The sequence below is a fragment of the Salmo salar genome, chromosome ssa01 (assembly GCF_905237065.1).
Source record: "Salmo salar chromosome ssa01, Ssal_v3.1, whole genome shotgun sequence".
Classification (NCBI taxonomy): Eukaryota; Metazoa; Chordata; class Actinopteri; order Salmoniformes; family Salmonidae; genus Salmo; species Salmo salar.
Genome location: NC_059442.1, coordinates 106,364,174 through 106,391,185, shown reverse-complemented (window position 1 = coordinate 106,391,185; position 27,012 = coordinate 106,364,174). Strand labels below are relative to the sequence as shown.

Genomic DNA, 27,012 nt, shown 5'->3' with positions numbered 1-27,012 from the left:
AATACAACACACACCACAGAACAGACATGATACAGTAAGGATCCTGTATAATACAACACACACCACAGAACAGACATGATACAGTAAGGATCCTGTATAATACAACACACACCACAGAACAGACATGATACAGTAAGGATCCTGTATAATACAACACACACCACAGAACAGAGACATGATACAGTAAGGATCCTGTATAATACAACACACACCACAGAACAGACATGATACAGTAAGGATCCTGTATAATACAACACACACCACAGAACAGACATGATACAGTAAGGATCCTGTATAATACAACACACACCACAGAACAGAGACATGATACAGTAAGGATCCTGTATAATACAACACACACCACAGAACAGACATGATACAGTAAGGATCCTGTATAATACAACACACACCACAGAACAGAGACATGATACAGTAAGGATCCTGTATAATACAACACACACCACAGAACAGAGACATGATACAGTAAGGATCCTGTATAATACAACACACACCACAGAACAGACATGATACAGTAAGGATCCTGTATAATACAACACACACCACAGAGCAGAGACATGATACAGTAAGGATCCTGTATAATACAACACACACCACAGAACAGACATGATACAGTAAGGATCCTGTATAATACAACACACACCACAGAACAGAGACATGATACAGTAAGGATCCTGTATAATACAACACACACCACAGAACAGAGACATGATACAGTAAGGATCCTGTATAATACAACACACACCACAGAACAGAGACATGATACAGTAAGGATCCTGTATAATACAACACACACCACAGAACAGAGACATGATACAGTAAGGATCCTGTATAATACAACACACACCACAGAACAGACATGATACAGTAAGGATCCTGTATAATACAACACACACCACAGAACAGAGACATGATACAGTAAGGATCCTGTATAATACAACACACACCACAGAACAGACATGATACAGTAAGGATCCTGTATAATACAACACACACCACAGAACAGAGACATGATACAGTAAGGATCCTGTATAATACAACACACACCACAGAACAGAGACATGATACAGTAAGGATCCTGTATAATACAACACACACCACAGAACAGAGACATGATACAGTAAGGATCCTGTATAATACAACACACACCACAGAACAGACATGATACAGTAAGGATCCTGTATAATACAACACACACCACAGAACAGACATGATACAGTAAGGATCCTGTATAATACAACACACACCACAGAACAGACATGATACAGTAAGGATCCTGTATAATACAACACACACCACAGAACAGAGACATGATACAGTAAGGATCCTGTATAATACAACACACACCACAGAACAGACATGATACAGTAAGGATCCTGTATAATACAACACACACCACAGAACAGAGACATGATACAGTAAGGATCCTGTATAATACAACACACACCACAGAACAGACATGATACAGTAAGGATCCTGTATAATACAACACACACCACAGAACAGAGACATGATACAGTAAGGATCCTGTATAATACAACACACACCACAGAGCAGAGACATGATACAGTAAGGATCCTGTATAATACAACACACACATGAGTACTTTATTGCTTGGCAACATTACATGCCTTCCTGGAATACAGAGCCTTGGGAATGTATTCAGACCCCTTCTCTTTTTCCACATTTTGTTACGTTACAGCCTTATTGTAAAATGGATTCAATATTTTTTCCCCTCATCAATCTACTCACAATACCCCATAATGACAAAGCAAAAACACACATTTTTGCAAATGCAGAATTTAGTTATTTGGGGGGGGGAGGATATCACATTTACACAAGTATTCAGACCCTTTACTCAGTACTTTGTTGAAGTACCTTTGGCAGCGATTACAGCCTTGAGTCTTCTTGGGTATGACGTTACAAGCTTGGCACACCTGTATTTGGGGGAGTTTCTCCCATTCTTCTCTGCATATCCTCTCAAGCTCTGTCAGGTTGCTATTTTCAGGTTTCTCCAGAAATGTTTGTTCGGGTTCAAGTCCAGGCTCTGGCTGGGCCACTTAGGGACAAAGACTTGTCCTGAAGCCACTCCTGAGTTGTCTTGGCTGTGTGCTTAGGGTCGTTGTCCTGTTGGAAGGTGAACCTTTGCCCCAGTCTGATGTCCTGAGCGCTCTGGAGCAGGTTTTCATCAAGGATTTCTCTGTACTTTGCTCCGTTCATCTTTCCCTCAATTCTGACTAGTCTCCCAGTCCCTGCCGCTGAAAAACATCCCCGCAGCATGATGCTGCCACCGCCATGCTTCACCATAGGGATGGTGCCAGGTTTCTTCCAGATGTGACGCTTGGCATTCAGGCCAAAGAGTTCAATCTTGGTTTCATCAGACCAGAGAATCTTGTTTCTCATGGTCTGAGAGTCCTTTAGGTGCCTTTTGGCAAACTGAAAGTAGGCTGTCATGTGCCTTTTACTGAGGAGTGGCTTCCGTCTGGCCACTTTACCATAAAGGCCTGATTGGTGTAGTGCTGCAGAGATGATTGTCCTGGAAAGTTCTCCCATCTCCACAGAGGAACTCTGGAGCTCTGTCAGAGTGACCATCAGGTTTTTGGTCACCTCTCTGACCAAGGCTCTTCTCCCCTGATTGCGCAGTTTGGGGGGGCAGCCAGCTCTAGGAAGAGTCTTTGTGCTTCCAAACTTCTTCCATTTAAGAATGATGGAGGCCATTGTGTTCTTGGGGACTTTCAATGCTGCAGAAATGTTTTGGTACCCTTCCCCAGATCTGTGCCTCAACACCATCCTGTGTCATGGCTTGGTTTTTGCTCTGACATGCACGGTCAACTGTGGGACCTTATATAGACAGGTGTGTGCCTTTCCAAATCATGTCCAATCAATTGAATTTACCACAGGTGGACTCCAATCAAGTTGTAGAAGCATCAAGGATAATCAATGGAAACAGAATGCACCTGAGTTCAATGTTGAGTCTCATAGCAAAGGGTCTGAATACTTATGTAAATATGGTATCCGTTTTTATTTATTTATACATTTGCAAACATTTCTAAAAACCTGTTTTTGCTTTGTCATGTTTTGTATCCATGTTATCCAACGGAATGCTTTTGTCAGTCACATTTGCCACTTGAAGGTGCACATGTTTCCATTGAGAAGAATCTAGACAATGACCTTGGTTTTATCATGGTGGACTTAACCAACATTACAAGTCAATAGCTCGGTTTACATCCAATTGCTGACAGATCTTCATGTGAATAATAATAAAATACGCATTACATTAATATTTCCCACAAGTGGTGTGATTCCACCAAACGGACTTGTTGTGGATGAAAGTCAGTCCATGATGACATAGTTGTCATGAATAGAAATAAAAGCAAAGGTTCAATGTGTTTCCATCGCATTTTCACCTCTACAGATAGTTTTGTCACAGTAACGGTTCAGTTAAACTGCAAATGTGTCTACTCTGGTCATGGCAGGTGTGTCTACTCTGGTCATGGCAGGTGTGTCTACTCTGGTCATGGCAGGTGTGTCTACTCTGGTCATGGCAGGTGTGTCTACTATGGTCATGGCAGGTGTGTCTACTCTGGTCATGGCAGGTGTGTCTACTCTGGTCATGGCAGGTGTGTCTACTATGGTCATGGCAGGTGTGTCTACTCTGGTCATGGCAGGTGTGTCTACTCTGGTTATGGCAGGTGTGTCTACTATGGTCATGGCAGGTGTGTCTACTCTGGTCATGGCAGGTGTGTCTACTCTGGTCATGGCAGGTGTGTCTACTCTGGTCATGGCAGGTGTGTCTACTCTGGTCATGGCAGGTGTGTCTACATTTACATTTACATTTTAGTCATTTAGCAGACGCTCTTATCCAGAGCGACTTACAAATTGGTGCATTCACCTATAATATCCAGTGGAACAACCACTTTACAATAGTGCATCTAAATCTTTTAAGGGGGGGGTTAGAAGGATTACTTTATCCTACTTTATCCTGCTCTGGTTATGGCAGGTGTGTCTACTCTGGTCATGGCAGGTGTGTCTACTCTGGTCATGGCAGGTGTGTCTACTCTGGTTATGGCAGGTGTGTCTACTCTGGTCATGGCAGGTGTGTCTACTCTGGTCATGGCAGGTGTGTCTACTCTGGTCATGGCAGGTGTGTCTACTATGGTCATGGCAGGTGTGTCTACTCTGGTCATGGCAGGTGTGTCTACTCTGGTTATGGCAGGTGTGTCTACTATGGTCATGGCAGGTGTGTCTACTCTGGTCATGGCAGGTGTGTCTACTCTGGTCATGGCAGGTGTGTCTACTCTGGTCATGGCAGGTGTGTCTACTCTGGTCATGGCAGGTGTGTCTACTCTGGTCATGGCAGGTGTGCTCTAGCCAACAGCTCACAGATACAGTGTGGGTAGGCTGTGTGGGTAGGCTGTATGGGTAGGCAGTGCAGGTAGGCTGTGTGGGTAGGCTGTATGGGTAGGCAGTGCAGGTAGGCTGTGTGGGTAGGCTGTATGGGTAGGCAGTGCAGGTAGGCTGTGTGGGTAGGCTGTGTGGGTAGACTGTATGGGTAGGCTGTGTGGTTAGGCTGTGTTTGTAGGCTGTGCGGGTAGGCTGTGTGGGTAGGCTGTGTGGGTAGGCAATGCAGGTAGGCTTTACGGGTAGGCTGTGTGGGTAGGCTATGCAGGTAGGCTGTGCGGGTAGGAAGTGTGGGTAGGTGTGCGGGTAGGCTGTGCGGGTAGGCTGTGCATGTAGGCTGTGCGGGTAGGCTGTGCGGGTAGGCTGTGCGGGTAGGCTGTGTGGGTAGGCTGTGCATGTAGGCTGTGCAGGTAGGCTGTGCGGGTAGGCTGTGCGGGTAGGCTGTGCATGTAGGCTGTGCGGGTAGGCTATGCGGGTAGCCTGTGTAGGTAGGCTAGCGGGTAGGCTGTGTAGGTTGGATGTGTGGGTAGGCTGTGCGGGTAGGCCATGCAGGTAGGCTGTGTGGGTAGGGGAGGCGGGTAGGCCGTCTGGGTAGGCCGTCTGGGTAGGCTGTGCGGGTAGGCTATGCAGGTAGGCTGTACGGGTAGGCTGTGCGGGTAAGCTGTGCGGGTAGGCTGTGTGGGTAGGCTGTGCGGGTAGGCTCGTCTACAGGATGAGATTATTATGGATAGAAGCAAGAATATTTTTATTTGTCCAACCGGCAATTAAGCATCATGTTACCAGAATAAAACCCTCAATAAAGCTCATCACCGTGCTCTTTCACCACCCTGTGAAGTTCATCACAACATGTTTCATCTGTAGTCTAATAAACTGCATGGTTTCCTGAGTCGTAGTGGGAGGACCACACAACATGTTTCATCTGTAGTCTAATAAACTGCATGGTTTCCTGAGTCGTAGTGGGAGGACCACACAACATGTTTCATCTGTAGCCTAATATACTGCATGGTTTCCTGAGTCGTAGTGGGAGGACCACACAACATGTTTCATCTGTAGCCTAATAAACTGCATGGTTTCCTGAGTCGTAGTGGGAGGACCACACAACATGTTTCATCTGTAGTCTAATAAACTGCATGGTTTCCTGAGTCGTAGTGGGAGGACCACACAACATGTTTCATCTGTAGTCTAATAAACTGCATGGTTTCCTGAGTCGTAGTGGGAGGACCACACAACATGTTTCATCTGTAGCCTAATAAACTGCATGGTTTCCTGAGTCGTAGTGGGAGGACCACACAACATGTTTCATCTGTAGTCTAATAAACTGCATGGTTTCCTGAGTCGTAGTGGGAGGACCACACAACATGTTTCATCTGTAGTCTAATAAACTGCATGGTTTCCTGAGTCGTAGTGGGAGGACCACACAATATGTTTCATCTGTAGTCTAATAAACTGCATGGTTTCCTGAGTCGTAGTGGGAGGACCACACAACATGTTTCATCTGTAGCCTAATAAACTGCATGGTTTCCTGAGTCGTAGTGGGAGGACCACACAACATGTTTCATCTGTAGTCTAATAAACTGCATGGTTTCCTGAGTCGTAGTGGGAGGACCACACAACATGTTTCATCTGTAGCCTAATAAACTGCATGGTTTCCTGAGTCATGTCATCGCGTGACTTCAAGTTGACTTCGATATGATGGTTATTATATCAATATTTGTGCATTTTACAGACACAAAAAGATCCCACCATGTCGAATGAACAAATGTCTGCTAACTGTTTCCATCACAACTGTCATGATTAAAAAAAAATATATATATATATATATATATATATATATATATATATATATATAAACGGTATGACCTGTGGATGGAAACGGTATGTAAACGGTATGACCTGTGGATGGAAACGGTATGTAAACGGTATGACCTGTGGATGGAAACGGTATGTAAACGGTATGACCTTTGGATGGAAACGGTATGTACACGGTATGACCTGTGGATGTAAACTGTATGTAAACGGTATGACCTGTGGATGTAAACGGTATGACCTGTGGATGGAAACGGTATGTATACGGTATGACCTGTGGATGGAAACGGTATGTAAACGGTATGACCTGTGGATGGAAACGGTATGTAAACGGTATGACCTGTGGATGGAAACGGTATGTAAACGGTATGACCTTTGGATGGAAACGGTATGTACACGGTATGACCTGTGGATGTAAACTGTATGTAAACGGTATGACCTGTGGATGTAAACGGTATGACCTGTGGATGGAAACGGTATGTATACGGTATGACCTGTTGATGGAAACGGTATGTATACGGTATGACCTGTGGATGGAAACGGTATGTATACGGTATGATCTGTGGATGGAAACGGTATGTAAACGGTATGACCTGTGGATGGAAACGGTATGTATACGGCATGACCTGTGGACGTAAACGGTATGGAAACGGTATGACCTGTGGATGGAAACGGTATGTAAACGGTATGACCTGTGGATGGAAACGGTATGTAAACGGTATGACCTGTGGATGGAAACGGTATGTAAACGGTATGACCTGTGGATGGAAACGGTATGTACACGGTATGACCTGTGGATGTAAATGGTATGTAAACGGTATGACCTGTGGATGTAAACGGTATGACCTGTGGATGGAAACGGTATGTATACGGTATGACCTGTTGATGGAAACGGTATGTATACGGTATGGCCTGTGGATGGAAACGGTATGTATACGGTATGACCTGTGGATGGAAACGGTATGTAAACGGTATGACCTGTGGATGGAAACGGTATGTATACGGTATGAACTACTTCTGACCAGCAGGACAGTGTTACACCCTATTCCTCCATCTAGTGGACTACTTCTGACCAGCAGGACAGTGTTACACCCTATTCCTCCAACTAGTGGACTACTTCTGACCAGGAGGACAGTGTTACACCCTATTCCTCCATCTAGTGGACTACATCTGACCAGGAGGACAGTGTTACACCCTATTCCTCCATCTAGTGGACTCATCTGACCAGGAGGACAGTGTTACACCATATTCCTCCATCTAGTGGACTCATCTGACCTGGAGGACAGTGTTACACCCTATTCCTCCATCTAGTGGACTCATCTGACCAGGAGGACAGTTACACCCTATTCCTCCATCTAGTGGACTACTTCTGACCAGCAGGACAGTGTTACACCCTATTCCTCCATCTAGTGGACTACTTCTGACCAGGAGGACAGTGTTACACCCTATTCCTCCATCTAGTGGACTACTTCTGACCAGGAGGACAGTGTTACACCCTATTCCTCCATCTAGTGGACTACTTCTGACCAGGAGAACAGTGTTACACCCTATTCCTCCATCTAGTGGACTACTTCTGACCAGGAGGACAGTGTTACACCCTATTCCTCCATCTAGTGGACTACTTCTGACCAGCAGGACAGTGTTACACCCTATTCCTCCATCTAGTGGACTACTTCTGACCAGGAGGACAGTGTTACACCCTATTCCTCCATCTAGTGGACTACTTCTGACCAGCAGGACAGTGTTACACCCTATTCCTCCATCTAGTGGACTACTTCTGACCAGGAGGACAGTGTTACACCCTATTCCTCCATCTAGTGGACTACTTCTGACCAGGAGGACAGTGTTACACCCTATTCCTCCATCTAGTGGACTACTTCTGACCAGCAGGACAGTGTTACACCCTATTCCTCCATCTAGTGGACTACTTCTGACCAGGAGGACAGTGTTACACCCTATTCCTCCATCTAGTGGACTACTTCTGACCAGGAGAACAGTGTTACACCCTATTCCTCCATCTAGTGGACTACTTCTGACCAGGAGGACAGTGTTACACCCTATTCCTCCATCTAGTGGACTACTTCTGACCAGGAGGACAGTGTTACACCCTATTCCTCCATCTAGTGGACTATTTCTGACCAGGAGGACAGTGTTACACCCTATTCCTCCATCTAGTGGACTCATCTGACCAGGAGGACAGTGTTACACCCTATTCCTCCATTTAGGAGGACAGTGTAGTAGAAAGAAGACACTGTGCTGTTTCACCGTACTGTAATAACTAAACACACAACATAGACTGTTGTTTCTAGGTTTTAATTAGTATTGGGGGAGGGGAAGCTGATCCTAGATTTTTACCTTGGCGAAACTTCACCCTGGAGCAAAGTCTCTCTGACTAACTAACAACCGATTGGTCCAGTACCTGTTGCACGCTGGAGTTGTCTAGGAAGGAGAGCAGGGATTGGCTGAAGGAGCTGGAGGAGGTCTCATTGTTTACCACAGCCACCTGTATTCCTTTGGGGTCTCCTCCGATACACAGACACATCAGAGAGATCTGCATGACTGGCAGCAGGAACTGAAAAAACAGGGACCTGGACAGATACAATGCAATCAGACTGGGGTTGCAGAATTCTGTCAACTTTCCCAGAATTCCCAGGTATTCCAGAAATTGTGGTTGGAAGGTTTCGGGATCATCTTCATCATTATCCTGTCTGCCTTCCTCCAGCTAATTCTACTCCTTTAATTCATCCTCATCCTCCTCCTCACCCAGGCATTCTCTTCATCCGCACCATGGTCTTGATAATCAGAGCTGCGATGTTCCTCCACTTTGGCATCACATGCTTGACTTGTACCTTCCAGTCCGCTACACACACACACACACACACACACACACACACACACACACACACACACACACACACACACACACACACACACACACACACGTTTGTTTTACTATCCCTGTGGGGACCAAACAATTGATTCCCATTCAAAATCCTATTTTTCCTAACCCTAACACTTAACCTAACCCTTACCTTAACCCCTAACCTAACCCTAACTCCTAACCCTAACTGCTAACCCTAGTTCTAACCCTAATTGTAACCCTAAACCTATCCCTTAAGCCTAAAATAGCATTTTTTACCTGTGGGGACCGACAAAATGTCCCCACTTGTCAGAATTTTTCTTGTTTTACTATCCTTGTGAGGACTTCTGGTCCCGACAAAGATAGTAAAACCCAACACACACAGTATCAAATATCTGAGGAAATTCAAGACAATAGCTGAAACACTGTAGTATTGGTATCGGGTTCCAGAGAGAAGTTAAGTTATCCAATGTCATCATGATTTCAGTAATCAGAAGAGAATATGCTAGGAGGGAATCCTCCTACCAGGAATCTTGAAATCCTCCATCTGGAATTTCTGGAAAACCTAGGAATTTCAAGAAAGTTTCCGGAATTTTGCAACCCTACATTTACCTGAGTGTATACAGTGTAGTGTTCATACAACCCTACATTTACCTGAGTGTATACAGTGTAGTGTCCATACAACCCTACATTTACCTGGGTATATACAGTATAGTGTCCATACAACCCTACATTTACCTGAGTATATACAGTATAGTGTCCATACAACCCTACATTTACCTGAGTATATACAGTATAGTGTCCATACAACCCTACATTTACCTGAGTATATACAGTATAGTGTCCATACAACCCTACATTTACCTGAGTATATACAGTATAGTGTCCATACAACCCTACATTTACCTGAGTATATACAGTGTAGTGTCCATACAACCCTACATTTACCTGAGTATATACAGTATAGTGTCCATACAACCCTACATTTACCTGAGTATATACAGTATAGTGTCCATACAACCCTACATTTACCTGAGTATATACAGTGTAGTGTCCATACAACCCTACATTTACCTGAGTATATACAGTATAGTGTCCATACAACCCTACATTTACCTGAGTATATACAGTGTAGTGTCCATACAACCCTACATTTACCTGAGTATTTGGGCAGCTCTTCAACTGGTCCCGGCCCGACTCCCAGGATTGGTTGACTCTCTTCCCGGCCGCTCTCGAGTGATTGGCCGCTCTCTAGTACCCCACCCTGAGGGTAGGTGCTGTGTTTGGAGCTCACCTGGTCTAGGTCTCACACAGCGGGAGCATTAAAACAGTCAATTGAACACACGATAACGGATTCTTTTTTGTACTGTCCAGACCGGCCTTGATTTCGACGTTCATTTTTGGTCTGGTTCAGACCGGACCAAATCTGAGCCAATCATAGACATCTATTTTTCACAAGTTTTGATAGCACAGCACAGTACATGAGAGCACAGCAGAGTACATTATAGTACAGTAGAGCACAGCAGAGTACACTACATTACAGTACAGTAGAGCACAGCAGAGTACACTACATTACAGTACAGTACAGTAGAGCACAGCAGAGTACAGTACATGAAAGAAAAGTAGTTTAGTACAGTAGAGTACAGTAGAGTATAATACATTATAATGTACTGTATTTTACCCTCATGTACTCTACTGAATTAAACTGTACTGTACTGCACTCTACTGTACTCTAGTGTACTCTGTTGATTTAAACTGTACTGCACTCTACTGTATTCTAGTGTACTCTACTGAATTAAACTGCACTGTATTGTATTCGACTGAATTAAACTGTACTGTATTGTACTCTACTGAATTAAACTGTATTGTACTGTACTCTACTCTACTGAATTCAACTGTATTGTACTGTATTGTACTGTACTGAATTAAACTGTATTGTATTGTACTCTTCTGTACTGAATTAAACTCTACTGTCCTCCGTACCATAATGTACTGTGCTCTACTGAATTAAACTGTATTGTATTGTACTCTTCTGTACTGAATCAAATCAAATCAAATCAAATTTATTTATATAGCCCTTCGTACATCAGCTGATATCTCAAAGTGCTGTACAGAAACCCGGCCTAAAACCCCAAACAGCAAGCAATGCATGTGAAAGAAGCACGGTGGCTAGGAAAAACTCCCTAGGAAAAACTCCCTAGAAAGGCCAAAAACCTAGGAAGAAACCTAGAGAGGAACCAGGCTATGAGGGGTGGCCAGTCCTCTTCTGGCTGTGCAGGGTGGATATTATAACAGAACATGGTCAAGATGTTAAAATGTTCATAAATGACCAGCATGGTCAAATAATAATAATCATAGTAGTTGTCGAGGGTGCAACAAGCACGTCCGGTGAACAGGTCAGGGTTCCATAGCCGCAGGCAGAACAGTTGAAACTGGAGCAGCAGCACGGCCAGGTGGACTGGGGACAGCAAGGAGTCATCATGCCAGGTAGTCCTGAGGCATGGTCCTAGGGCTCAGGTCCTCCGAGAAAAGACAGAAAGAGAGAAAGAGAGAATTAGAGAGAGCGTATTTAAATTCACACAGGACACCGGATAAGACAAGAGAAATACTCCAGATGTAACAGACTGACCCTAGCCCCCGACACATAAACTACTGCAGCATAAATACTGGAGGCTGGGACAGGAGGGATCAGAAGACACTGTGGCCCCATCCGATGATACCCCGGACAGGGCCAAACAGGCAGGATATAACCCCACCCACTTTGCCAAAGCACAGCCCCCACACCACTAGAGGGATGTCTCCAACCACCAACTTACCGTCCTAAGACAAGGCCGAGTATAGCCCACAACGATCTCCGCCATGGCACAACCCAAGGGGGGGCGCCAACCCAGACAGGAAGACCACGTCAGTGACTCAACCCACTCAAGTGACGCACCCCTCCCATGGACGGCATGGAAGAACACCAGTAAGCCAGTGACTCAGCCCCTGTAATAGGGTTAGAGGCAGAGAATCCCAGTGGAAAGAGGGGAACCGGCAAGGCAGAGGCAGCAAGGGCGGTTCGTTGCTCCAGCCTTTCCGTTCACCTTCACACTCCTGGGCCAGACTATACTTAATCATAGGACCTACTGAAGAGATAAGTCTTCAGTAAAGACTTAAAGGTTGAGACTGAGTCTGCGTCTCTCACATTGGTAGGCAGACCATTCCATAAAAATGGAGCTCTATAGGAGAAAGCCCTACCTCCAGCCGTTTGCTTAGAAATTCTAGGGACAATTAGGAGGCCTGCGTCTTGTGACCGTAGCGTACGTGTAGGTATGTACAGCAGGACCAAATCGGAAAGATAGGTAGGAGCAAGCCCATGTAATGCTTTGTAGGTTAGCAGTAAAACCTTGAAATCAGCCCTTGCCTTAACAGGAAGCCAGTGTAGGGAGGCTAGCACTGGAGTAATATGATCACATTTTTTGGTTCTAGTCAGGATTCTAGCAGCCGTATTTAGCACTAACTGAAGTTTGTTTAGTGCAGTTAAACTCTACTGTCCTCCGTACCATAATGTACTGTGCTCTACTGAATTAAACTGTATTGTATTGTACTCTACTCTACTGAATTCAACTGTATTGTACTGTACTCTACTGTACTGAATTAAACTGTATTGTACTGTATTCTACTCTACAGAATTAAACTGTATTGTATTGTACTCTTCTGTACTGAATTAAACTGTACTGTCCTCCGTACCATAATGTACTGTGCTCTACTGAACTGTGCCGTACTGTACTGTGCTCTACTGAACTGTGCCGTACTGTACTGTGCTCTACTGAACTGTGTTGTACTGTACTGTGCTCTACTGAACTGTGCCGTACTGTACTGTGCTCTACTGAACTGTGCCGTACTGTACTGTGCTCTACTGAACTGTGCCGTACTGTACTGTGCTGTTCAAACTTGTGAAACATAGCCTAGATGTCTATGATTTGTTCAGGTTTGTTCTGGTCCGGACTGACCCAATGTGTACTTCCTTGGGGGTGGAGCGCATTAGAATAATTTACATGAACCTTTACATTTTGGTCATTCAGCAGACGCTCTTGTCCAGAGTAACTTCCAGTCAGTGCATTCAACCAAGGTTGATAAACAACAACATCTCAAAGTCATAGCAAGAAAAAAAAATTCTGTAACCGTTACTGAGAATGTTCTTGTAGTTGAAGTGGTTTGTGGGTTCATTCCATTTGTTGGACCACTTTGAAGGTCATTGCTGCCAGTTTTAAAGCTTTTGAAAAAGCTTACATAAGTGACTGACAGATTGGAGCAAGATATATGATATGTTGCAATCTTCACTTGGCTCCTCTTTCTTATATTAAATGGATAAAAAAAAGTATTATTCTGATATAATGCAAACTTAATTGAGAATGAACAGTATGTGCAGTTTAAATCAATGACCAAAATTACGTCTCTTCAACTCATTCAGAACTGTCCAGAAAATACATATTTTCAACGTCTGGATAATACGTATTTTCAACATCCGGAAATACATATTTTCAACTTTCATTTAGAACCAAAAATGAACCCGAATTCCACCTCCAGAAAATAGGACTTTTCAACATCCGGAAAATACGTATTTTAAACGTCCGGAAAATACCGTACCAGTCTAAAGTTTGGACACACCTACTCATTCAAGCGTTTTTCTTTATTTTAGTACTATTTTTTATATTGTAGAATAATATTGAAGACATCAAAACTATGAAATAACACATATGGAATCATGTAGTAACCAAAAAAGTGTTCTTCAAAGTAGCCACCCTTTGCCTTGATGACAGCTTTGCACACTCTTGGCATTCTCTCAACCAGCTTCATGAGGTCTACTTTGAAGAATCTCAAATAAAATATATTTTGATTTGTTTAACACTTTTTTGCTAATTACATGATTACATATTGTTATTTCATAGTTGTGATGTCTTCAAAAATAAAGAAAAACCCTTGAATGAGTAGGTGTCCAGACTTCTGACTGGTACTGTATGTTTTTTCATCTTTCATTCAGAACCTAAAATGAACATCTGGAAAATATGTTTTTTTAGACGTCTTTTCAATATAATTTTGCCTACTGGGAAGGCAGTCAGACATCAACAGTCAGATGTCTCACACAGCTGAAGGAAAGCTTTCTCCAGAGTCTGCAGTGACTTGGTGGGTGGATGGTAGGAAGCAATAGGGTCAATGTAGGGCTACTGCCTGCAGGGCTGGTTGTCTAGTGGTAACACTCCTGGCATCAGTCCCATTAAATATACTCTAATATATACCGCCGTTCAATCCCCGCTTCTACTGTACTCCCGCTTGCCTGTCCCCCTGTCTCCCCCCCTGTGTTTCCAACTGTCTGAATAAAATGCGAAATCTACAAAATATAAGTAAATTGTATACACTGTTATTAGCTACTCACCGCAGCACTGTTCTGTTTCATCATGGTTTCTGGTTCCCCCTCGGCCAACATTCGGCCATTCCTCATCAGACCCACCTGGAGAGATAGAAAACAGCAGGGTTATTCAAAATGGAGTTTTGAGGAACGAGGCGAGGAGAGAGGATGCGAGGAATCAAGGAAAGATGAATTAAGAAAGAGCCTTAGTCATTAAATATTTGTACGTGTAGGACTTGTTTTAGTATGACAGGTGAGGACAGCTTTATTGTGACAGGTGAGGACAGGTTTAGTATGACAGGTGAGGACAGGTTTATTATGACAGATGTGGACAGGTTTATTGTGACAGGTGAGGACAGCTTTATTGTGACAGGTGAGGACAGGTTTATTATGACAGATGTGGACAGGTTTATTGTGACAGGTGAGGACAGCTTTATTGTGACAGGTGAGGACAGGTTTAGTATGACAGGGAGGACAGGTTTATTATGACAGATGTGGACAGGTTCATTGTGACAGGTGAGGACAGTTTTATTGTGACAGGAGAGGACAGGTTTAGTGTGACAGGAAGGGACAGGTTTATTGTGACAGGTGAGGATAGGTTTATTGTGACAGGTGAGGACAGGTTTATTGTGACAGGTGAGGACAGGTTTAGTATGACATGTGAGGACAGGGTTATTGTGACAGGTGAAGACAGGTTTATTGTGACAGGTGAGGACAGGTTTATTGTGACAGGTATGGACAGGTTTATTGTGACAGGTGAGGACAGGTTTATTGTGACAGGTGAGAGTATAGAGACTGTTATAGAGTATAGAGACAGTATAGAGACTGTTATAGAGTATAGAAACAGTATAGAGACTGTAATAGTGCATAGAGACAGTATAGAGACTGTTATAGAGTATAGAGACAGTATTAAGACCGTTATAGAGTATAGAGACTGTTATAGAGTATAGAGACTGTTATAGTGCATAGAGACAGTATAGAGACTGTTATAGAGTATAGAGACTGTTATAGTGCATAGAGACAGTATAGAGACTGTTATAGAGTATAGAGACTGTATAGAGTATGTTATAGAGTATAGAGACTGTTATAGAGTATAGAGACAGTATAGAGACTGTTATAGAGTATAGAGACAGTATAGAGACTGTTATATTGCATAGAGACTGTTAAAGAGTATAGAGTCTGTTATAGAGTATAGAGACAGTATAGAGACTGTTATATAGTATAGAGACAGTATAGAGACTGTTATAGAGTATAGAGACTGTTATAGAGTATAGAGACAGTATAGAGACTGTTATAGAGTATAGAGACTGTTATAGAGTATAGAGACAGTATAGAGACTGTTATAGAGTATAGAGACAGTAAAGAGACTGTTATAGAGTATAGAGACAGTATAGAGACTGTTATAGAGTATAGAGACTGTTATAGAGTATAGAGACAGTATAGAGACTGTTATGGAGTATAGAGACAGTATAGAGTATGTTATAGAGTATAGAGACAGTATAGACACTGTTATAGAGTATAGAGACAGTATAGAGACTGTTATAGAGTATAGAGACAGTATAGAGTCTGTTATAGAGTATAGAGACAGTATAGAGACCGTTATAGAGTATAGAGACAGTATAGAGACTGTTATAGAGTATAGAGACAGTATAGAGACTGTTATAGAGTATAGAGACAGTATAGAGACTGTTATAGAGTATAGAGACAGTATAGAGTCTGTTATAGAGTATAGAGACAGTATAGAGACTGTTATAGAGTATAGAGACAGTATAGAGACAACCAATGTTTTCTGAAATGAACCTCTAAGCAGCTATGAAAACATATGGCATGTACGTATATAGAGTAGGGAGTTGTCTATCAGTAGGTAGTTGTCTATCAGTAGATAGTTGTCTATCAGTAGATAGTTGTCTATCAGTAGATAGTTGTCTATCAGTAGGTAGTTGTCTATCAGTAGATAGTTGTCTATCTGTAGGTAGTTGTCTATCAGTAGGTAGTTGTCTATCAGTAGGTAGTTGTCTATCAGTAGGTAGTTGTCTATCAGTAGGTAGTTGTCTATCAGTAGGTAGTTGTCTATCAGTAGGTAGTTGTCTATCAGTAGGTAGTTGTCTATCAGTAGATAGTTGTCTATCAGTAGATAGTTGTCTATCAGTAGGTAGTTGTCTATCAGTAGATAGTTGTCTATCAGTAGGTAGTTGTCTATCAGTAGATAGTTGTCTATCAGTAGATAGTTGTCTATCAGTAGGTAGTTGTCTATCAGTAGATAGTTATCTATCAGTAGGTAGTTGTCTATCAGTAGGTAGTTGTCTATCAGTAGATAGTTGTCTATCGGTAGATAGTTGTCTATCAGTAGGTAGTTGTCTATCGGTAGATAGTTGTCTATCAGTAGATAGTTGTCTATCAGTAGGTAATTATCCATGTATATAGACTGTATCTTACCACATTGGCTTGCCTGGCCTCCTCTATGTAGTGTCTATCAGTAGGTAGTTATCCATGTATATAGACTGTATCTTACCACATTGGCTTGCCTGGCCTCCTCTATGTAGTGTCTATCAGTAGGTAGTTATCCATGTATATAGACTGTATCTTACCACATTGGCTTGCCTGGCCTCCTCTATGTAGTGTCTATCAGTAGGTAATTATCCATGTATATAGACTGTATCTTACCACATTTTCTTGCCTGGCCTCCTCTATGTAGTGTCTATCAGTAGGTAATTATCCATGTATATAGACTGTATCTTACCACATTGGCTTGCCTGGCCTCCTCTATGTAGTGTCTATCAGTAGGTAATTATCCATGTATATAGACTGTATCTTACCACATTGGCTTGCCTGGCCTCCTCGATGTAGTGAGTGGTGATGACGACTGATACTTTTCCAGTTTTCACAATCTCTACTAGATGCTGCCAGATCCTACAGGGACACATGACACAACTCAGTTTAAGGGCACATCCTATGGTCCCAAATGGCACCCTATTCTCTATAAAGTGCACTTTTATAACCAGGGCTCTGATCAAAAGTATTGCACTACACAGGACATGGGGTTCTGTTTGGGACAATGTTGTACTGTACCTCGAGCAGTAGAGATACAGAGAGAGAGTGTGCAAATGTGATCATCTGCGCACCACAAGACTACGTGTCCCGTTGAGCTAAAGCCTAGGCATTAGCTTGGGGAGCTAACGCAGGTCTTGAGGTCTCAGGCAAGGTTACTCATCACATGAGTGCAGTTCAGAGAACCACCTTTCAGCGTCACACAACGAATAAACTAACTTCGTGCAGATATGATTTGATTACCACCATAAAGATGTCTTAATCTGTGTCCCAAAAGGCACCCTCTGGGCCCCCAAAAGGCACCCTATGTGCCCCGGTCTAAAGTAGTTCACCACATAGGGAATAGGGGGCCATCTGGGATGCAGTCTTAGCCTGATGACCTGCCTGGGTTACCTGGGAAAAGCTGACCTGGTCGGGTTTTCTTTATCCATGAAGCATCTCAGAGTGCTGGTCTAGGATCTGTTAAGCCTTTTAAATCATAATAAAGGTGTGAGACTGGTTCTTTGAAGGCATGAGGTTGGGTACAATAGTTGGGTTTTCACAGTTTGGTTTTGGTTGGATGTGTGTGTTGTTGTCCAGTACATACTTGGCTCTCAGCACAGGGTCCACCCCGACTGTGGGTTCATCCAGAATCAATAACTGGGGGTTTTGAAGTAAGGCTGCTCCCAGAGACACCCTCCGTTTCTGCCCTCCGCTGTAAACACACACACACACACACACACACACACACACACACACACACACACACACACACACACACACACACACACACACACACACACACACACACACACACACACACACACACACACACACAAGGACTGAGCTGTTGGTTCTGCTCTATGTTTGACAGCTGTATAAGATGCAACATTCTGAATCACATTAAATACATTAATATAATGTATCACCTTCTGCAGCTGAATTGTGTTAATTATATAATAATGATTTAATAATATGGTTACATACCAGGTCTAAGAGTTACTATACCAGATCTAAGAGTTATTATACCAGATCTAAGAGTTATTATACCAGATCTAAGAGGTATTATACCAGATCTAAGAGTTACTATACCAGATCTAAGAGTTATTATACCAGATCTAAGAGTTATTATACCAGATCTAAGAGTTACTATACCAGATCTAAGAGTTATTATACCAGATCTAAGAGTTATTATACCAGATCTAAGAGGTATTATACCAGATCTAAGAGTTACTATACCAGATCTAAGAGTTATTATACCAGATCTAAGAGTTATTATACCAGATCTAAGAGTTACTATACCAGATCTAAGAGTTATTATACCAGATCTAAGAGTTATTATACCAGATCTAAGAGGTATTATACCAGATCTAAGAGTTACTATACCAGATCTAAGAGTTATTATACCAGATCTAAGAGGTATTATACCAGATCTAAGAGTTACTATACCAGATCTAAGAGTTATTATACCAGATCTAAGAGGTATTATACCAGATCTAAGAGTTACTATACCAGATCTAAGAGTTATTATACCAGATCTAAGAGTTATTATCCAAGAGTAATCTTCCATCTTTTTTCAGATTCCCATGAGCTGATGCCATGACGATAGCTACACAGCAAATTAACACTGTTCCAGTATCTATACGGGTTCACACTTCCACACTTCAGTGTTAAATTAACACTCTACTTAGTGTTAAGACTTATTTGAATTTTTCCCAGGTTGACTTTCAACTAAATTGTAGAGTTACCACCCATGACTGTATTTGTTAGTGACAAAGGGCATGGTTGTTGAATTAATTCATTTTTAGTCCTGTGGCCTTCACCAAATGAGATCCTAAACCAGGGATGGGCAATTTCTGAACTAATCATGAGCTCATTTCCTGCAATTCTACACATTTTGCCATTGATTACTACAAGTTTAGATAGCTGGCCGCTAGACTAACTTACCAATCTAAAATAGTTAGCTAACATGGGCTAATTGAGTGACTATCAGTGCCTGACATAACAAGTGGAACCCTGACCTGTTCACCGGACGTGCTACCTGTCCCAGACCTGCTGTTTTCAACTCTCTAGAGACAGCAGGAGCAGTAGAGATACTCTGAATGATCGGCTATGAAAAGTCAACTGACATTTACTCCTGAGGTGCTGACCTGTTGCACCCTCTACAACCACTGTGATTATTATTATTTGACCCTGCTGGTCATCTATGAACATTTGAACATCTTGGCCATGTTCTGTTATGATCTCCACCCGGCACAGCCAGAAGAGGACTGGCCACACCTCATAGCCTGGTTCCTCTCTAGGTTTCTTCCTAGGTTCTGGCCTTTCATGGGAGTTTTTCCTAGCCACCGTGCTTCTAAACCTGCATTGCTTGATGTTTGGGGTTTTAGGCTGGGTTTCTGTACAGCACTTTGTGACATCAGCTGATGTAAGAAGGGCTTTATAAATACATTTGATTGATTGATTGAAGTGAAAAACTGTTAATCCACATGGGCTGCCAGTTGCCCATCCCTGTCCTAAGTGAATATGCTGTCATTAAATACAAATTATTTAAAGGGAAACTTTGGGATTTTGGCAACGCTAGTAGATTCCCATAGAATTCCAGTCATTGTGCTAATGCTAGTGGCTCGTGAAACTACCTCTAACTTCCTTCATACTGGACACAGAGACATGAAAACGTAAAGGGCCTCATTGCCAAAATCCTGAAGTATCCCTTTAAGACAATACAATACATATTTCTTATACAGTGGCCTACAACTCATAGTTTACAGGCCACATCAAGTTCTGCAAGTCACATTATGCTGGCTTGCAAAGTGATGTGTCATTCCTATTAAAATCCAGCCAGAGCAGGGGATATCCAAAATGTGGAATTTTTATTCACCTGCAACCTGCATTGTGAATGACTGCCAGAGTTGGGAAGACTAAAATATCACACTACCTAAAGCAATACACTGGAACAACCATTTCAGCAACTCTGGTTATTAACACCAACACTGGGGTTATTTAACACCACTGAGTGTTAATTTAACTCCTGAATCAACACTAGAAGTGTTACACTGAATAATCAACGCCAGGTAACACTGGCCAGTTTGCTGTGTACTATTACTTTTACATCTAAAAGTAATAAGCAATCATTGAGGAGTTGTTTTGATGGAAGTGAGGGAGACTTCGTTTTGGCATTGACGTCTTGACAAATGTCTGTTGCATAACACCTACTTAGTTTCAGACAGGGCGGGCTGACTCCACAGCATTTTTACATGACAGAAGCCTGTGACACACAAACATAAACCTCCTCAGGGGGAAACAGTTTCCTTCTCTTTCTATCTCTCTTGGTTGTAGACTACTTTTCCCCAGATCAAAATGAGAGATATTGAGTCCCAAACAGCACCCTATTTCCTATATAGTGGACTACTTGTCAAAAGTAGTGCACTATACTGGGGATATGGTCCCATTTGGGATTCAGCCATAGTCTAGGCACAGGGGGAGGAGATTAAAACCCACTATAGACCAACTGGAGAGCCCAAAATGTTTGAAATGTCCCTTTCCACCTCTTTTCCCAAATCATTAACTACAGGACAGTATCAGCAGACATGTGCATAAGTACCAAGTGCTGCTTATATTTGGGACAGGTGTAGTTTGTAATTTATTTATAATTTTAAATGGAATATCATAATTTTTGGGGCATTAGTGGGAATAGTTTCCCATTCACAATTAGCGATGGTCACCCCAAAGTCTTGCTGCCATGCCGTTTCCCACCACAAAACACCAGAACATGGATAAAAAGAGTAGAAACAGCTCACCTGTTTTTACTCTGTGATTTGACTATTAGATGTTCAATGATTATTTAGAAAAATAAATATTTTAAAGAGAAATAGTTTCCCCATGTTAAAAGAGGTCAGTTCACGTAACAAGGTTGACCTTAAAATGAGGGATCACTAAACACATTAAATAAATAACCATCTTCAGAAATGACTGTCAAAGCAACAACATAACTAGGACTTTACAATGATGGTGAAACTTGGAGAAATGTTGGGGTTAGGTGTGTTAAAATCTTCCTAGGGTTGACGGAGGGACATGTCACAATGCAGAATTTTGGCACATTAGTATGTCTTCATTCATATTAAAAATGAATGTGGTCTATATTAAAACACACTTAGTTTGATATCACAGGCTTTTAAAATTCAATATTGGTGCACAACTTGTACTTAAAATATAAATATCAAAGGGACGCGAAAGGCACTTATTTAACCACCCTGTTGTATACGTAGCGTTGTTTATTTTTTAAGGGAGATAGCATGGAGTATTATTTATTCCAGCTCGTAAATAAAATGGCATCGAGTTAACAATGCTCCGAAAGCTAAAGGAAAGGTTTCTGGAAATCCTGGGAACTTTGAGAAAGATACTGGGATTTTGCAACCCTAATTACCTGAGTTTTCCAACCAGGCTGCTGTTGTGAGGTAGGTCCAGGAAGTCCACCAGGAAGTCCATGCGTGCCTGGGTGTCCGTAGCTGACAGGCCGTGGATCCGTCCGAAGAACGTCAGGGTGGCACTGATAGAAAACTCATTGTACAACGCCAGGTCCTAAAGGGGAATCACAATGTTTTGTCATGGTATGTGTTGTGTTTTGGTGTGTTGTGTTCAGCTGTGAGCTGTTAGTTGAAATCTTGGAAATAGAACCAGAACGTAATTTTACGCTGAGCAGCGTGAACCTCTCGCGGAGCTGTGCTGCTTATGCCCAGGTTTCATTTAAGTGAAAAGGAGAGTCTCATGCCCAGCCAAAGTTAGGAGTCTCGTACAGCAGGCCAGTAACACGAGATACCTCTTCTGTACCATGGGGGAAGTGCTATCCGGGATCCTTGGGACATCCCCACCCTAAACCATAACCCTAACCCTAACCCTAACCCTAACCCTAACCCTAACCTTAACCCAACCCTAACCCCTAACCTTCCCTTAAATGTCTCAAATTCATATTTATCATCACCACCAGCACCACCCCAACATCAACATATATGAAAATGGTGCGTTTCTATGATTTGTAGTAAAAAAGATAGATGAAGATAACTAGGCAATGCCTGCTCATAATTGGCTAAAATCACATGATGCACACCGATGATGTCATTGAAAACACTTATCTTCCTCTATTTTTTTTACTACAAAACATAGAAACACTCCATTTTAACATATGTTGATGTTGTGGTGGTGCTGGAGATGATGAACATGAAGTGGACATTTTTTTTTAAGTATTAAATTGGTGTATTTTTTCTCCCCAATTTCGTGATATCCAATTGGTAGTTACAGTCTTGTCCCATCGCTGCAACTCCCGTATGGACTCGGGAGAGGCGAAGGTCGAGAGTCATGCGTCCTCCGAAACACGACCCCGCCAAGCTGCACTGCTTTTTGACACACTGCTCGCTTAACCCGGAAGCCAGCCGCACCAATGTGTCGGAGGAAACACTGTCCAGCTGGCAACCGAAGTCAGCGTGCACTGCGCCCGGCCTGCCACAAGGAGTCGCTAGATCATGATGGGACAAGACAATCCCAGCCGGCTAAACCCTCCCCTAACACGGACGATGCTGGGCCAATTGTGCACCGCCTCATGGGTCTCCCGGTCACGGCCGGCTGTGACACAGCCTAGGATTGAACCAGGGTCTGTAGTGACGCCTTAGACCGCTGCGCCACTCAGAAGGCCCAAGTTGATTTTTTTTTAAATGTCCCTTTAACATTAACCCCTACCCTAACCTTAACCCCTAACCTTACCCTAACCTTAACCCCTACCTTAACCTTAACCCCTACCCTAACCCTAACCTTAACCCCTACCCTAACCTTAACCCCTAACCTTACCCTAACCTTAACCCCTACCTTAACCTTAACCCCTACCCTAACCTTAACCCCTACCCTTACCCTAACCTTAACCCCTACCTTAACCTTAACCCCTACCCGAACCCTAACCCTAACCTTAACCCCTACCCTTACCCTAACCTTAAACCCTACCCTTACCTTAACCTTAACCCTTACCTACCCGAACCCTAACCTTAACCCCTACCCTTACCCTAACCTTAACCCCTACCTTAACCTTAACCCCTACCCGAACCCTAACCCTAACCTTAACCCCTACCCTTACCCTAACCTTAACCCCTACCCTTACCTTAACCTTAACCCTTACCTACCCGAACCCTAACCTTAACCCTACCTTAACCAAGGACCATGGAGGATGACACCCCCCGGCTATGACTCTATTCCTAAGTAACTGATTGGCTAGCGAGTGAAAATACACATCTAATCTAGTTACCATGGCGTTCCGCATAACTCAATTCACCCTTGCACTCCTAAAACACATTTTCAAAAACTTTTAGAATAGGTCAAACCTATAAAACTCAGTCCTCTGTTCGTAACAGCTTCTAGTTTTGAGAACAGAAAACTGTATTGAGATCGAATGTTTCATCAATGACAAATTGGCAGAATGTCTGCCAAATTTCATCTAGCTCTATCTCCCACTTCCCGCCACTGGACTTCCTCTCACCACCAAAGAAGTTCTAAACGAATGCTTCAGATTTACACATCCATTGAGACACCTGTCTCCTTCTTCTACTGTATCTGTGCCACACCTGTCGACAGGCTGAGTCTGCCTGTAGCTGTGTGTTTCCTGCAGCTGCTGAGGAGGTGAGGAGGTAAGCTCATCTGTACATACATCTCCCTTAAACACGAGTAAGACGCTTTGTGAATACGGACATACTATGGAGTATGTTCTACTGTTTACCTGTGGTGTGTAGTGTCGCTATAAGGTAACAGTTTACCTGTGGTATGTAGTGTAGCCATAAGGTAACAGTTTACCTGTGGTATGTAGTGTACCTATAAGATAACAGTTTACCTGTGGTATGTAGTTTACCTGTGGTATGTAGTGTACCTATAAGATAACAGTTTACCTGTGGTATGTAGTGTACCTATAAGATAACAGTTTACCTGTGGTATGTAGTGTACCTATAAGATAACAGTTTACCTGTGGTATGTAGTGTACCTATAAGATAACAGTTTACCTGTGGTATGTAGTGTACCTATAAGATAACAGTTTACCTGTGGTATGTAGTGTACCTATAAGATAACAGTTTACCTGTGGTATGTAGTGTACCTATAAGATAACAGTTTGCCTGTGGTATGTAGTGTACCTATAAGATAACAGTTTACCTGTGGTATGTAGTGTACCTATAAGGTAACAGTTTACCTGTGGTATGTAGTGTACCTATAAGATAACAGTTTACCTGTGGTATGTAGTGTACCTATAAGATAACAGTTTACCTGTGGTATGTAGTGTACCTATAAGATAACAGTTTACCTGTGGTATGTAGTGTACCTATAAGGTAACAGTTTACCTGTGGCATGTACCCCACCATCCTCCCAAGGGACCTGGTGTCCAGGAAATGCTGGCGGCTTCCCCAACACGCTGATGTGCCCTCGGGAGATCTTCAGTGTTCCCAGAATGCATTTCAACAGCGTGGTCTTCCCACATCCACTCGGACCCAGCAGGCCGTAGCTGCAAGGTAAGAGAGAACAGAATTTTGGGTTAAAAAAATTGACATGAGAGCTAAATCATAGATATCTACTATAGCCCTCAAACTCAACTCTGGACCTCCAAGCCAGTTCCACTGCATTTTGTCATTGTTCCACTCTAGTCAGGGACTGATTTAGACCTGGGACACCAGGTGGGTTTAATTAATGATCAGGTATAACAGAAAACCAGCAGACTCCAGACCTCGTAGGGTCAGGGTTGAGTACCCCTGTACTATAGTATGATAGTATGATAGCATTGCTACCTTTATTACTCAGTATGGTCTGCCTCTTAATCGTAACTCGCATACAACTTCCAATGACATCAATGCATGATTCATGTGAAAATCCAAGTGAAGCCTAATTTTTACCATACGCAAGTGCGCAACGCAAGAATGCAATTATGTTGTTTACTTGTTAAAGGTATGGATTATCATTAGGCTTTAAAGGGATAGTTGACCCAAATAAAAAAATGACATATTGGTTTCCTTACCAAGGCCGGACTACTGCATTTGGGGTCCTGGAAAATAGCTAACTTCCTGCATTTCAACACATTTTGTGACCTCCAGAGGGCCCACAACCCCCGCAAAAAAACGGGGGCCCTGGTGCACGTGCCCTGCGTGCCCGTTCAGTAATCAGGCCCTGTTCCTTACCCTGTAAGCAGTCTATGGACAAGGTATGATAGCAATCCATGCTTTGGTTTTGTTTACTTGGCCATTGTTTCAAATGTGGCACAAATCCAATGCAAGTCAAAGGTACCTACAGTATATTAGCATTTTCACGCTTCATGTCCAAATCATCATAAAGTATCTAAAACTTAATGGTGCCACTCAATTAACTTACTTATACATCATTTGGACATGATGGGTGATTTTTCTGTAATGTCAGTGTGGATTACTCACATGTGTCCCTGTGGCACGGTCAAGTTGAGATTACTCAGGACTTTGAGTTTCCCGTACGACCGACACACTTCCCGACACCGGATCGCCAAATCCTCCAATCCGGGGGAGGGGGGAGGAGCTTCCTGGTCTGCCTTCATCCTTCCTTCCGTCAACTGGAAGAAGAAAAACAAACAAATGTTAAAAAATAAATAATAATATTATAATAACAATAATAATATATATATATATATTTCCCCCCATAATTGTCACTTTATTAAGACAGGAATAGTAGTGAACAACAGGGGGATAAAGAAGGAGAATAGCAGTGGGGTCCAGATTGGTACCGTGCTGGGGTGGTGTATATATAGCAGCCACTGTTACCCATGCTGGGGTGGTGTATATATAGCAGTCACTGTTACCCATGCTGGGGTGGTGTATATATAGCAGCCACTGTTACCCATGCTGGGGTGGTGTATATATAGCAGCCACTGTTACCCATGCTGGGGTGGTGTATATATAGCAGCCACTGTTACCCATGCTGGGGTGGTGTATATATAGCAGCCACTGTTACCCATGCTGGGGTGGTGTATATATAGCAGCCACTGTTACCCATGCTGGGGTGGTGTATATATAGCAGCCACTGTTACCCATGCTGGGGTGGTGTATATATAGCAGCCACTGTTACCCATGCTGGGGTGGTGTATATATAGCAGCCACTGTTACCCATGCTGGGGTGGTGTATATATAGCAGCCACTGTTACCCATGCTGGGGTGGTGTATATATAGCAGCCACTGTTACCCATGCTGGGGTGGTGTATATATAGCAGCCACTGTTACCCATGCTGGGGTGGTGTATATATAGCAGCCACTGTTACCCATGCTGGGGTGGTGTATATATAGCAGCCACTGTTACCCATGCTGGGGTGGTGTATATATAGCAGCCACTGTTACCCATGCTGGGGTGGTGTATATATAGCAGCCACTGTTACCCATGCTGGGGTGGTGTATATATAGCAGCCACTGTTACCCATGCTGGGGTGGTGTATATATAGCAGCCACTGTTACCCATGCTGGGGTGGTGTATATAT

The 27,012-nt window shown here is 42.9% G+C and overlaps 1 protein-coding gene across 1 annotated transcript in view; it reads right to left on the bottom strand.

Moving 5' to 3' along the window:
- LOC106560913 (ABC transporter G family member 20) overlaps positions 1 to 27,012 on the bottom strand; it is a 46,759-nt gene that overhangs the window by 14,205 nt on the left and 5,542 nt on the right. The window contains 12 exon segments of the mRNA XM_045698546.1: positions 6,844 to 6,851; positions 8,645 to 8,813; positions 8,989 to 9,085; positions 10,244 to 10,384; positions 14,196 to 14,238; positions 14,502 to 14,576; positions 17,291 to 17,384; positions 18,109 to 18,216; positions 21,928 to 22,082; positions 24,869 to 24,895; positions 24,897 to 25,029; positions 25,946 to 26,097. Coding sequence (XP_045554502.1) covers positions 6,844 to 6,851; positions 8,645 to 8,813; positions 8,989 to 9,085; positions 10,244 to 10,384; positions 14,196 to 14,238; positions 14,502 to 14,576; positions 17,291 to 17,384; positions 18,109 to 18,216; positions 21,928 to 22,082; positions 24,869 to 24,895; positions 24,897 to 25,029; positions 25,946 to 26,082 — 1,187 coding nt within the window. The 5' untranslated portion in view covers positions 26,083 to 26,097.